At 41.6% G+C, this 15,272-nt stretch overlaps 1 protein-coding gene across 2 annotated transcripts in view; it reads right to left on the reverse strand.

Annotated features, from left to right (window-relative positions):
- LGR4 (leucine rich repeat containing G protein-coupled receptor 4) overlaps window positions 1-15,132 on the reverse strand; it is a 108,861-nt gene extending 93,729 nt beyond the window's left edge. The window contains exon 1 of one of the 2 annotated variants that reach the window (XM_036879060.2): window positions 14,550-15,132. In XM_036879060.2, coding sequence (XP_036734955.2) covers window positions 14,550-14,734 — 185 coding nt within the window. In that variant the 5' untranslated portion in view covers window positions 14,735-15,132. Of the gene's footprint in view, window positions 1-10,715; window positions 10,857-14,549 lie in introns of those variants that run through there. The other variant, XM_057507523.1, reaches the window with a different exon arrangement.
- Between the last annotated feature and the right edge of the window lie 140 nt (window positions 15,133-15,272).

The raw sequence follows: 15,272 nt of genomic DNA on the forward strand, positions 1-15,272 counted from the left end.
AAGACATCTCTGTCATCACTGCTCCATCACTCCCTCCTGCTGCCCCTTTACAGTCACATGTCCTCCCACATCTAACCCTAGCATCCACTGACCTGTTCACCACCACTAGATAGATAAAAATTAATACTAGAGAGGTTAAGTGTTTTGTCCTCTGCTGGAAGTGTTCCCTGCTCCTTAGAAGGTAGATTTGGACCCTTCTAAATCTTAAAAGTCCTCTGGTACAGTGGTACGCTTGAGATCTATCCATATTCTTGCATGTGTCAAGAGTTTGTTCTTTTATTGCTGTGTACTATTCCACCATATTGATATACCAGCTTACCATGGAATATTGATTTTATTCTTTTTATTTTTTAACTAAGTTAGAATTATGAGGTGGGGAGGAACTTTTTAAATCATTGCTTCAGAGGGTTCATATTCCAAAAGCTACTGTCTTAATCACTCCACTTAAGCCTTCCCTGACTACCCTACTTCAGTGGGGAGCCCCCTTTATCCTGCTTTATTTTTCTTGACAGTACTGAATATTACCTGACCTTATATGTTTGCTTACTGTGCTTATTTTTTGTTGTCTACTGCCATTCCTACCCTACCCCTTGCCAGATAAATTATGTGATGGCAGGGACACGATCAAATAACTGTGTTTCCCGCACCAAGAACAAAGAACAGTTCCCATCACAAAAAGCACTTAGTAAACATGGGTTAAACAAGTTAATTTGTTAAGTGCTGACCTATTGTCTCAGTATTACTTTAAAATTGAAAAACTGTGGATTCCATGAACCATTTATACAAATATTAGTAGCTCTCAAAATAGTTTTGAAGCGATAAAATTATTTGCATAAAAAATGCTTATTCATATCACATCCACAAAGTATCTCCTACAATTTCAACAAAGTACTGGGCCCATAAAAGACTGGATAAAAGATAAAGAGCACAGGAAATCTTACCATCTGACAAGCATCAGCCACAAGAACACAAGTCCAAAGTTTCATTACATGTTAAAGGTTTACAGTCAAAGAAAAAAACTATTCCGATAATACTAGTGCTTCCTTTTGCCTTGTTTTGTTTTTAAAATACTCTGGAGGGATACCAGTGGTTCTGGGCAAGTCAGACAACTAAATGTAACTGATCTCTTCCCTGTTAGATGGAGAATTTGAGCCAGATCAACCATTTTCCACCAGTTCTTAAAAGAAGTGGACTGAAAAGGGAGGAAAGATATGCAAAATATTAGCAAGAACTTAGTGTTATTATTTATGTAATTTAAAGGGTCAACAAATAATAGGTATCAGTTCTATAAACATGTAAGCTTAAAAAATGTCCTTGGAGGAAATGGACTTTTAGTTTCCCCCATGAAAAGACCGAGCCTCTTTGATGAGTGGCTCATAACACACACAGGAGATTTAGGACTACTACACAAGAGGACCTTTACGATTTAGAAGGGTCCAAGTCAACATTCTTAGGAGCTGAGAACACTTCAAGCAGAGAGCAAAACAGACTTAACCTCCCCAGAACTAATTTTCAACTCTAAAACGAGCAGTTCATGATATCCACAACACGCACGACAGATGAATGCCTACATCTAAAAGAACACTAAAGGACACTGTCATACAATCCCTCAACCAAATAACCCTGGTCTGAAAAACCAAGATCCCACACCCCGCCTACTAAACCTCATTTATTACCTGTGTGCCCTCATCCCTATGGTCTCTCCATCTCTAACAACAGAGAGAATTACAGCCTGTGCTTTAGAAGGCTGTTGAGAGTATTAAATGGACAATGCATGTAAAGCACTTCACATAATGCTTGGTGCTCACTAACACTTATTATTATTAGCATCTAAGTTCATAACAAGATGATGATGGTTTATCCGAATGGCAAGACCTTAAAGAAATTCATCACGATGAAAAAGGCAACAGAGGTGAAATGAAAAAGGGAAATGCTTCCAAGAAAAGAAAACCTGAGGTGTCACCAAGCAAACTGCCCAGGACGGGGCTGGCTATTTGGTAGATACAAAATCAAAACTCTGGCCACAGATTCAATTACGAACAGCCCTACTTCTAAAGGAAAGAGTACATAGACCCAATAGGAACCCATCCAGTCTGTAAAATATTAACAGCTTAATAAACATCAGCTCACATGATCAAAAGTGTTCATGTTAACTAAAGAGTACCAACTAAATTAATACCAAGTTGACCAAATTAAATACCTTGGGGGGAAAAAAGGCTCATGGGTGATTCACTTTTACGCTGACTTCCCTACAAAAACATCTTCATCAGGAGAGGCAGGAAATTCCAGGGAGTGAAAGTAGGGGGTGGGGGGGGCGGTGGCTATATGGAAACCATCATACCGCATACTTAGCTTTTTCATTGACTTCAGGGTTTTAGTTGAAAGAAGCACATTTGGAAATTTGTTCCTTAAGAAACAGAAAAGTGAGGATCTGATCTTCATATAGCGTCTCTGTGAATTCCACAAAAGAAAAGGCAAGCCAGAAGCACACGGCTGAGACTGATTTTCTGGACACAGAAAAACAGTTAACATAAAAAATGATGTGAAACCATTTATACAAAGGATGACCAAAAACTTTTTCTTAATTTTAACTTTAATTTTTAAAGTTTACTTTTAATTTTTTAATGATATTTTATTGTTTTAATTCTGCTATGAATAAAAGGTAACTTGATTTTACACAGTAAACCTTTGAATCTAAGTCACTTTTAAATCAACTCATAGTCTCCCACTGGATGTACATATGTAGATGTGGACATGCCTTTTTGGGATGATTTTCAGTTCTGATTTTTTTCCCCTATGATAATCAGTAGCTTCTCACCATTTCATTTCTCATTTCACTTTTTCCTCTTCTAATAAACTCTCAACTACCTAAGCAAACTACAGGATGCACAAATACCGAACACCTGAGCTTCAGAAACAAACCACCACCCTCTAACTGTGGGATGTTCAAGAAACTTACCTAATCCTTCTGAGCCTTGGTATACTCAGCTGTAAAATGGGAACTATGCCAAGGACCTAGAATGATGGCTGTGGAAATTATAGTGAATGTGTTTAATTGGCTTAATATGCAAGTAGGCCCAGCAATTCCTCACCAAATTACCTTTTTTTTAACCAGTCTTTCCAAACACTGATATACTAATAATTCAAAGTTTGTCCATTCTAAGCAAAAATGCTCCACATTGGGATAATCTCTACACAAGTCCTTGGAGATAGCATAGTAATTGCTGGTATCAAAGAGGGTCTGTACTCCCTTAAAAAACAGACATTTAAACAAAATCAGCTTTTTTAAATTAGCTTTTGCTAATACCATACTAACAATATATAGAATCTATAAGTAATTAGTGATATCAACCTCAGCAAAACTCTAAGACATTAAAATCCAGACTGACATTTTCTTATTAACATATACTTACCCTATGACCCAGGATCTCATGCCTAGGTATTTATACAAGCGAAGTGAAAACCTACACTCATACAAAAACCTCTACATGAATATCTATATTGGCTTTACTCATAGTTACCAAAAACTGGAAACAAGGCAAACATCCCTCGAGTAGGGGAATGGATCAACTGTAGCACATCCACATCATGGAATACTCCTCAGCAATAAAAAAGAATATTACACACTGACATGCCCAACAACATGGTAGAATCTCAAAATACTATAAGTAAAAGCAGCCAGGCACATGACTACATTCTGTTTCACTCAATTTATATGACTTTCTGGTAAGTACAAAACAACATAAAACACAAGACCCAAGGTAGAAAACAGTTCATAAGGGTGGGGAGAAGGGTTGCCTACAAAGAGCACAGGGAGAGTGATGGAGAAGTTCTAGATCTTGCCAGTAGCAGTGGTTACATTACTGTATGCATTTCAAAACAGGCAGAACTGGCCACTAAAAAGGATGAATTTTAGGACTGAGAGTTTGGAGGGAGTTTTCCCTATATATTCAGAGTTATAAAGGACAGTTAAGTAGTCAATTAAAGTAGAAAGAAGGACAATCCAAGATCAAATTAGTTATTTCAGGGAAAAAATATGGATGCAGTGAAAGAAAGTGGGGGGTGGGGGGTACCTCAAATAGACTCATTTGTGAAGAACTATAAAAGCCAAAGTTTTATAAAATGTAACCTTCCAAGAGTCAACAAATTTAAAGGAAATCTATTATAATCAAGAACTGCAAAAGGAATTACTCTTGTGAGAAAATACAATTTCTATTAGCACAGTATTTTATGGATAATTTTCAGTAATGACACCAAGAATCATCAGAAATACCTTCTAAATGAGATGAATATATATAGATTTAAATATTTGACTATATCTGGGATAAAACAGGAGCTCACTCCCTTTTCAATAAATCATAAACTCCTGTCAAAACCAGTTCACATGTCCAGGAAAAACAATGAAACTAGAAATTCAGGCTGGGAAGGACCCTGATGAAATGTAGGCCATTATTTCCTCTGTCGAAGTTACGACTCCTCATCTTTGGGTGTTGCAGGGTTCTGTTTTGTGTGTTTTTCTACTGATGGAATGCCACCACAGCCAGGGTGGGGCAAGGGCGATTTTTTTTTTTAACACAGAAAAAGACAGCAACTGATTTACCTACCCTCTTCTCCATGTTCTTGGCCCTTGCCTGCCACACCAGCTGAGAAGCCTCCACAGTATGGATTCCGACGCCACAAAGCAAAGCCGTAAAGCAGCTGAACTGAAACCACGCCCCAAGTAGAAGGCTGGTACTGTGTGACAGAACCTTCAAGGCCAGTGCAGCAGAGCTTGGCTAGCATGTGAATGACGGACAGATCTTTCTGTGAACTGACAAGATCATACACATAAAGGCAAAGAATCCTCAGGCAGGTTCTACCAGGAATCAAGCACCTTCACCCCCAACTTGTGCCTCCAACAAACACAAATAACATATCAAACCTGAAAGAACAGCATCCAAAGGTCCTGTAAATGCATACATACACACTCACATACACATATATACTTACACACACCTACACCTAACACATGCACACACACACACACTCACATACACATATATACTTATACACACCTACACGTGCACACACATACATTCACATACACACACAAATTCCCTTTGATGACATATACGAGCAAGTCAGAAAACCCTAACATGGAAGAAGGTCATACAAACTTAATTTAAACTGATAATAGAAACCTATTTATCCAAAACACAAGATTCCCTTTCACAGAATGTAATGGGGCCTTGGAAAACACAGTTTGATTGCTAACAGCAGAGCCTGTGGTTAGCGCACAAACTTGCCAACCTACTATGAAGTACGAAGACTTCTGCTGCATGCCTTCACAGCCCCAGACTATTTGCAAAGGACAGGAATGAAATATTCCATATGTTTTCGTTGTCAGTGACATGGCTATGAAAGCAAGGCGACGGCGGTCTCCCTGCTGAGGGGCTGGGTCAAGCTATTCATGTGTAACCACGCATATGTCAAGATGGTAATGGGAAAAACATCTCAAACATTTTTTTAGACAAAACCCTGGATAGAATATGCACAACTGTATCTGAAACAGTCAGCCAATCTAAATAAGTTGTGAGCACTGTTGTATATGTTAGTTGCTGCTCTGGCATTATAATTCATTTTCAAATCGGTCTGAATCAAAACTCAGAAAGGCGTTTTAAGTTTCTGAGGAAGGTTTAATTGGGTTCAATAAGAAGGCCACATAACTCTTATATATAGAAGATTTTAAAGAATGGATTTTAGTTCCAAAATTACGTTTAAGATAACAAGCTTTTGTTTATCCACAAAACTCAACCATGAGTCTCAAATGTGAAAAATACATAGGTATCCTATAAGCAGCACAGTATGACAGTATACAGTTCTGCTGGATTTGAAATGTATACAGTAACATAACCACTACCACTGTCAAATTTTCAGAGTATTTTAAAAGTTCTTTCAAACTCGAATATTTCTAGAAACAAAGTGGTATGAAGAAACAGCAATGCAGCTAAATTGTCGGTCCTGAATAAATCTTACCCATCTCCAACATGCAAAGTGATCTGAGAAAGTAGGTGGGCACTAATCGGCAGAGCTTCCCAAAGAGTGAAGCATTGTTTAATGGAAAGCCTCAATGTTCCAATGTCTGGAAGTAGAAAATCAGTATGCAAAGATCACATGCCTGTTTGCTATGAGGAGAAACAACACGATGTTCCCCTGTCAGGACAGTACTTTCTACTTAACCAGCCATCTCAGGAAAGCAGCGCCAACTCAGAGCCCTGAGCAAGAAAATATGATTTCTCCTGCACTTTCTCCTCCAGAGAAACTGTAATCCCCACCATCACCCTTTCTTGTTAGAAGGTGAGTGGAACCATCTATAAGAAGGCATCCTGATAAAAACATATGCACTACTCTTTCTCTGCCAGGATCTTTATGGCTTTCGGAATGAAAGATCTGCCAGGTGAGTAGCCCTTTATCCATAGCACAGTGGTTCACCTGTGAAGTCTACAACAGGCTTTGAACCTGATACACATTCAAAGAACCAGAGAAATAAGGTTTCAAATTTTGAACTACAAAGTGGTCACACACAGTTTTTGCAGGAAAAGCCAATGTCCAAAGTGACTGACATGCCCAAACTCACAGATTTAGCAACTCAGGGGTCTTGATTCTGTGTCATACTCTCAAAAACAAAAGCACTCTTCAAGACCTGTTCATAAAAATATGGCCATAAAAAGAAGACTGGAGAGTAGATAGTGACATAAAAAGCTGGATTACATGACCATGGACTCACAATGACCTTGGAAAGAAGGCCAACGAGAAAATTTTTCTTTGTCAGGAAAATATTAAGATTAAAAAAAAAAAACACTAATCAAATGAGATGAACTAGCAGAAGGAGCACAGGAGGAAGAAAACTGGGACTATAATAAGCTGCTAAATATCAGTTAGTAAACCCATAATGTGTAATTTCTAAACCATGGAACCAAAATATTTGAGATATATGAAATTCATTTAATATTCTCTTCTTAACTCTGACCAAATTATATGGGAATTCTGTATATGCTTCAGTTTATGTGAGAAGAGAGATTGAAGAGGATCCCAAAAGCAATGATATTCGGGAAATGCAAAGACTGGAAAATTCAGCTCCTAAACACAGAGAGTACATGAACATCTTCAAGAAGATTAAGAAACCTAACGGTTAGCTGACATTGTTTCCTCTCCCTCACCTCCAAAAATAGTTGGCAGACTTCAAAACAGAGTTCCTAGTGTAAGTTATTCAAGGGATAATGCTTTCATACAAGGAAAGGGTGACGATCTAGAACAGACTGGCAACCACAGGTCCACTCTCTCCTGAGAAAATCTTGCCTGCCAGGCTCTTCTGATAGTACCCATATAGCTTCACCAAGAACCTCTTAGTATGAAGCTTTCCCCTCAGGAAAATGGGAAATTCCCATTAATGAATCAGTATCACAGCCTAATCCCTAGGGTTGCAGAGAAAAACCTGCCAACTTGGAAGCACACCTCCTATCCTGAACCTTTAAACCAAGAAACATGAAATGAGAACTGTAACATGCATCTCCCTTCCTAGAAATATAGCTCTCAGCAAGCTCTTTAGGGGAGTCTGATACCACCCCTGTACGAAGGTACTCTGTAGTTTGTACTGAGACCACAGGTGAGCACCTCACAGCCCGCAGCAATGGAGAAGTGAGACCTGCAGCTTTCCTAGGGGCCTTCGTCAGCCGTGCCTAGGACAGTTCCAAGGTAAAGGTGCCGCCTCCCTGCCAAATTTGTGTCACTCTTCTCAGGAGGAAAAGTTTTCCCCCAAAAATCTTAAAAGAATATATGGGAATGGGGAGAATCTCACTTATGGTTTTCCTGGATATCGAAATCTGATTCAAATATCAAAAATATTTTGTCATCAGGGTACACTGAGATTTTCATTCTTGCAATGGTTAACTCTGTATTTAGAACTTTGTTAAAAAACTTTTTTAAGGCTACATTCTCCTAGTGTAAACATAGGAAAAAAAGTGACTAATGGAACTTACATTACCTTTTATCTCTCTTGATTCAGAGTACTTAAATACAAGTTAAATGTGAAGAATAAAGGGTTATTAAATATCTTGTAATATATTAAAGATGCTTTCTCCACATGGTTTCTCATTTACACAGACAACAACAGACCAGCCTGGGATCTAAACGTTTACCCAGTCTTGGCTCAGCTGCCTCCCAAAATATCTATGGTTTACATTTCCTTACAAGGATATTCTTATATTACTATAGGCCAACATGGTGCCACAGGGGGGTGGTTCAATGCTTTCCCTGTAAGATCTTTCAGTATAGAAAAGCTAAGAGAACCACAAAAATGTTTTTCTTGTAAGTGTCCATTTTTTGGACATAGCCTATTAGGAGGACGTTTCTGAACTTCAATCACTTGCATCTAAAATAAGAGATGCATGATGACAAATCTTGCTATATAAACTTACTGCAGAGGGGGAGGACCTGGCAAATGTGCTTTTGGGCAATGAAAATACATAATGGTATCAAAGCATGTTGTAGAGAGGAAAAACCACCACCCCAGACATTCAGAGTTGTAACTGCTTGTACATGACACAGAATACTACAGTACACTTTAAGAATCTGGCTAAAAACAGTCCCAGACATACACATAGTTCAATAACAAGTATTTGGGGGCAGGGGAGGGTGTCAATACAGAGTATACTACTACATAATTACATCTTGCCATTTAAAAGGGGTATTTGAGTATTAACTCCTAAAGTCTTTAAAAAGCTGGTAAGTTATTAAATGTCTATGAACTGTAAAATCATGATCTGTCTCATGCTAAGACTGATTTCTAAACTCAATTTTGAACTCACCCAGTATTGGACAATAGAGCTGACACCTGGCCTACAGTTTGACCATCAGGTGCTTAAAGACACAAAAGAAACGTCTAGAAAGGCAGACAAATCAGCCATTTATGTAATAGTGCTGATTTGCTAAATGCCCTAGATTTTTTTTTTTTTCTTCTCTGACAGAATTTTAAATTAGAGTATTTTCTTATCCTCAGTAAAGCTTTTGAAAAACTATACTTCACGAACAAAGCTGGGGGGAAAAGGAAAATGTTATTCATATTCTTATACATATAGGAAAATAAGCTTTTAACACTTCCAAAAACTGAAAGGCTACACCAAAGCCATGAAAGAGAAAGCTGGGTAACACATTACTAATGCTAAAACCTTGAGATCTTGTTTAAAAAATTAAAAGAGCAAAGCTGTCTTACCAAGAACACTGTTAAGTTACATTAGTTACAGTTTTCAGAATTAAAGGCACATTTGTCAGATTTTAATTTTTAACTCAGGTATACTAACAAATAATTGTGCTTTTATGAAAATTCCTATCTTTTCCTCTAGAGAAAGAAGTGAGAGTCTTAGAAAAATTTCGATGAATCACTGAAGCATTCTTAACACCTTTACTTGCTTATTAATATCCTACACAGCCACAGAGAAATTCAAAGCAGTGACAGCCTCGGCCATCACCTAGCCCAAAATCCATAATTTACTGAAAGGAAGATGAGAATAAAACACTAGGTACAAGCAAGGAGACCAGAAACCAAAATCCAAGCTCACAGGCTGTCAGTACTTTCCACTATTATAAAGACGACTAAAATAAGAATTTGAGAGATAGACTGAGAAGAGGCCAAGAAAATGCCTAAACTTGCCTGGATCCACCTACCAGTACAGCACTTTGATCTTCCCTAAGAGATTAAGTTGTCAAATGTTACCTTCCAATTCTAATGTTAAGAGCCAAGTGCCTGGACATTAAATACTTGTGATATCATAACCGTCATTAGCATTTAGTTTGACTAGAAATCATAAAATATTAGAGGTTACCGCAAGCCTCAAGGAGCCCTGAATGAAGGAATTCCCGGTTCAAGTCCCAGTTACCGCTCACACCACACCCAGTGCATTGCATTGTTGCCTCATGAGACAGTGAGTCCCCAATTCAGTGGAAATACTCCCCTAGAGCTGGACAACTGGGGAAGTTTCCCGGGTGTGTGACAGATTCTGACTGAGAAAACTATACTTTACTTAACACAACAGAGAGGACCTGAGAAATGTATAAAAAACAAAAATTAAATTAAATAGAAAACTCTTGGCAGTAAGGATTGTTTACTTGTTGTCTTACAGGTGAAGAGAACAAGGCCCTGAAGGGTTAAGATCATCACCCAGTCAAGGTTACTCATTTGACCAGTCTGGAATCCAGCTCTCCATAGTCCCAGAAGAATGCATTTTTCTTGTAATTAAAAAGAACCCAGTAGTTCACTAGTTTGTAAAATTAAGGATCTACACTTGGAAAAGATTGTCCACATGGTGGCCTTGTTTAGAACAGAGTTCTCTGGTGTATAATACTAACACATCCCTAGAAAGATACATTACACAAACTAATATTGAAATATACAGATAATAATTCAGAAATCAAGAGATAATCAAAATTTCATCATCAAAAAAAGGTAGAAACATTCAGACACTGATTACTAACCTGCCAGGGAATAGATCAGAAGAAACAAGAAAATGCTCTTAAATGATACTATTAAAAGAAAAGAGATGTTTGGTGTCATAAAAAAATACACTTCAAGGAAGAATCTGAGATGATGCTTGCAAAAGAAAAAGCAATGTTAAAAAACAAACAAACAAACCTCAAAGCTTCTCAGGTAACCATCGGTTCTATATAGGAAGCTCAATTACCTGCCCATGTATAGGAAGGATACACACACTGTGAAGGTTGGAGAGATTATGATTAATTATATGGAAGTGAGGACATTGAGTAACTTTCTGTATAGTATCCAAATTACTGAAACAGAATGATTTTATTTTCCAAGTGTTAAGCCATACCCACAGGAAACAAGCAGAGCCATTCTACCCTAGCAAAGCGCCTTAGCTAGTCATGCATTCTGCAACAAGTCTCCATGGCAAATTTCCTAACACACACTTCTAAACACAAAGAACTCCTCCTCCAAATGAGTGGTAATAAACAGGCTTGTGCAACTTCAACTAGAATGATATTCTGCTATTCCTGGGTTCTTTTCATGTGAGGATCATAACATTACCATCACCCTGCCATCGTAAAATGGTGCAAGAATTATAAAATCATAGAACTTCTGGAAGCTACAAGCAGCCTTAGATATAATCTAGTGAATCCAATTACTTCATTTTTCAGATGAGGAAATTGTTATCAAAAAGTAGAATGACTTTCCCAAGGCCACACAATTACTTGGTGGCATAGTAAGGACTTTGATCAAAGAGTCTGACCCACCCCTGTGTCCATGAAGCCACAGGAACAACCTTTATAATCTTAGAACTGTGCACCAGACATAATCGTGGGTGTGGAAATTTGTGCTATGGGTCTATGATTCTCAAAGTCTGAGGCAGTAACACACAAACCAGAGGACACACATATAAAATCCCCTCCCAACCACCAATGTGACTTCATCTCTTTCTCCTCCAAGTTAAGATTCTGGGAGTGTTAGGCGAGTATGAGTGACCTTATTACCATTCATACAAGAATAACCTTGAAGCCTTTTGGTAAAATAAATTTTGGAATTTTAATACTAGTAAGTAAGGTTACTTCTTTTGAAATACCTCAGGGTGAACTGTGACACACCCATGCATTGTGACACAGGACTGAGAACGGTTGTTGCAAAATACAAGCCATCATTACAGGTGCAGCAAATGGTGTGAACACAGAATCCCATCAACAGTCCTAAGGATTATGTCTGACTCTGTCCCCAGACTCTGATAAAGCAGCTTTCAGAAGGAAATAGACACTGTTAGACTGAACAAGTTTAAACGAGCCTAAAGGAGAAGAAGCAGGTATCCTCTCTCCCGGGCCTTCTCAGATCTGGATAAAAGACAAAATGCTGAGAATGCTGAATTTGGCAATCCTGTGGGAATGAAGTCTGAATTCCAAGCCCCAATTCTGCCCCTCATTGTGGCCTTAACTCCCTCTTAATTTAACTTCACTGCAACATTTAAGTGCCTCCTATGTACTATACTCTGTGGACTCCAAGTTAAGTAAAATAAAATCCCTGCTCTTCATCAGTTCTGGGGTCTTCAAAGTGGGATGTCTGAAGATACTACACACGCCTCCTGAGGGAGGTGAAGGTACTACTACGCATGCCTCTGGGGCAAGGTGAAAGTACTACACCAATGAGCAATAAGAAGAATAAGGATTAATAATTATAGCCTTACCCTTTTAACTTCTATTTTTCTTAATTTTACATATAACTAAATAGGCCTTGATGCACAAACCCCAGAAATTATAAGTAAACAGAAGTTAGGTCCCACGGATCCAGTCCCTGCTGTGAACCTGGCTCACTAAAGCTGTGAGGGGAGAGATTAGAAGTACTTGGAAAAAGACCCCAGGTGATCCCAAATCCACTGGGGTGCAGACTCACAGCATCTACCCTTTTTTGATAATCACTGGACTAGCTGGTTTCCCAAATGCAAACATACTGCCCTTGAAATGCCCTTTAGATGGGGTTGTCATAAAAAATATGCTTTTGAGGGTGAAACAAAGAGTAATAGGGTGAAATGTGCAGTTATCAGGAGGACCTGTACAATCACTCTATCTACTAGTCACAAATGGAAGAATATGACACATTTGTTCACAACTCAGAAAATGCTATGACGACAACGCTAGTTTAAGCAATCTAATCTGGACTGGTGCCAATTACTTTTCTGTTTCCCAAGCCATGAACAGTGAGTCTTGTAAGGCTCACAGTGAAGAACGTAGCATTTCACCAACTTCAGCGAGTCCTAAAGGAAGAGCCTAATGCTCTGTAGAGAGGCGTGTGTTCTCATAAAAAATGTGCTATTTCTTTGTGGTTTTAGGAACTAATGTAAAACAGCCCTTTTCCTTACAGGGCAAGTCTACACATTTAAACTCAAGGACTCTGCTAAACAATGTCTTTACACTTGATTAAAATAGTAAAATCATGCCTCTCTGTAAGAGAGCAAGTGCTGAGAGAGGTTTCTGGTAAAGGTATCTCTCCCGCTTGAATACCCTAGGAGTTCCAAGATGTGGGGACACAGTCCTCTCCCCACTCTTGCTTCCCTTTCTTCTCCCTTAATGTCCCTCTGAAGGCAAAGTGCTCTTCACTACAAAGTTAACTTTTTTCGGCAAAAAGCTAAAATTTCACCATACAAAAGGAAAATGACTTCAAGCACATAAGAAACACCTGACACAGGGATAAATAACGAGGGGGAGAGGCTAGAAGCCACAGAATGAGATAGGTCTCAAGGCCACAGTACTCAATAAAACCCCAGAGGCAGAAGGCAAACAGAACACCTCCCACCACCCACCCAGAACTACAGCAATGCTCTGACTCTGCATAACTCCTTATTCCTTTAAAATTGTCTGTTTAAGAGGTCCCTTTCAGTAGCTATAAGGTAAAAGGAAATTCCCTTGACCCAAGGACCTCCCAGAATCCTTTCCTCTCTCAAACACTTCCTTCACTGCTCTTGATTCAGTCACTCAACTGGCCACACAACACAGGTAGAACGAACGAGAGGGTACACCAAGCCCTACACTCAATTACCCTATTCTTTCCCTATTGGTGGCTTTTACCAACACCACCTCCAACAAATTTCAGATTTCTCTTCTTTTCTGAAGGGAACGTCTGCAGCTCTCAAGTCCCCCTATGGGGACGTTGATTTTGAAATTCAGAACCATCTGAGTGACTTTCCCGGGCCCAGACGGCTCAAAAGAAGTTTTGCCGGTTAAAGCACAAGAGAAAACTTCTGCCTTCCTTTCTGGCGGAACAGAGCACAGGCTCTGGAACTTTGATTTTCTTCCAACATCCTGTATTTCAGGTCAGCATTCCTCTTTTAAAAGGCCTTGTTGGGTAAGAAAAGTATTTTCACCAAGAGAAATTTGCAATTTTTCCCACCTCTCCCCCTTGTTTTCGCAGGCTTCCCTGCGCGCTCCAGAACCCTGAGCGTTTGTGGGTTGAGTCCAAAGTGGAACTGAACCGAAATGCCAGGTCGCAATACCTGGATAAGGCCAAATTGGAAAGCGATTCGCCCTGACTGAGCTTACAGGTGTTTCTTCTCCCCACATGCTGTAATCCAGGAGGCTCCAGGTGCTTTCCCACGAAACATGACGAGGTCTGCCGACTCAGGCCAAATTCTAGGTGCCCTAAGCCCGCCGATTATGAAGCTCTTTCCAGCAGAGCAGGGGCCGAAATGAGAAGAGAAGGTCGCGTGGAAAGGCTGCCAGGGACAAGCTTTTCCAGATTCCTCCCTCCTGCTTGGCCCTATATGCACTTGGGAGTTGGGGGACGGAAGGGTGATTGTGCCCGAAAAGTGTGGGGAAAGAGAGCCACTCGCGGCACAGCCCGGGCTGGCACCGTTGGGAAAGCCCGCGGCACGGGGGTGGGTTGCACCCACCCACATAGGTGACCGGCGCCCCCCTCCTCGGACAGCGCGGGGTCGGGTGGGACTGACCGCTGGCTCCGCCCCCGGCGCCCCCTCTGCGTCCCCCTTCCGCGGCGCCCCCGCGCCCCCGCCGCCGGCACTCACAGCGCTTGGGTGAAGGCGCTGAGCCCCTCGGGCACAGTCGTCAGCCCCTTCCCGGAGCAGTCCACCCGACGGTCGCCGTCGCAGCTACAGGGCGCCGCGCAGAGAGGCGGCGCCGCGCCGCTGGGCTCGGCCGAGCCGCGCAGCCCCAGGGCGAGGAAGCAGAGTAGCCCCAGCGGGCCCGGCATTGCTGCGGCCGCCTCCCGCGCCGGCCTCTCCCGCGGCGCCGCTCGCTCGGCGCGCCTCCGCTGCCCTCCGACGCCCCCCGGCGCCCCCGGCGGCCGGCCTGCGGGCTGGGGCGGGGGCTCTCCTCTCTCGGCGGTGGCGGGGCTCGGCCCCTTCAACAGTCCGCGGCAGCAGCGCAGGGACGCGGCGCTCCGGAGTTTCGCCCTCCCCTCTGCTCCATGGAAGCGCAGAGGCAGCCCCGCTCCTCCCGCGGCTCAGGCCACCCGGCCCGGCCGGGCGCAGCTGCGGGGGCCGCGCTCTGCCATCGCACCCGTCCCCCGGTTCCCGGCCTCCCGCCGCAGCCGCTTTTCAAGGTTGCGGAGCGCAGCCTTCAGCCATGCCGGCCCCCCGCCCCCGCCCCCGCCCCCGCCCCCGCCCCCGCCCGGCGCTCGCACAAACACCAGGCTCTTTCTCGCTCTCTCGCCGCAGCGGCTCAACCTCCTCCCGTCCTTTCCCTTCTAGGGTTGCACGCTCGGGTTCCCAAGCCCCCAGCCGCCGGGT

Source organism: Manis pentadactyla, chromosome 9 (genome assembly GCF_030020395.1).
Source record: "Manis pentadactyla isolate mManPen7 chromosome 9, mManPen7.hap1, whole genome shotgun sequence".
In the NCBI taxonomy this organism is placed as follows: Eukaryota; Metazoa; Chordata; class Mammalia; order Pholidota; family Manidae; genus Manis; species Manis pentadactyla.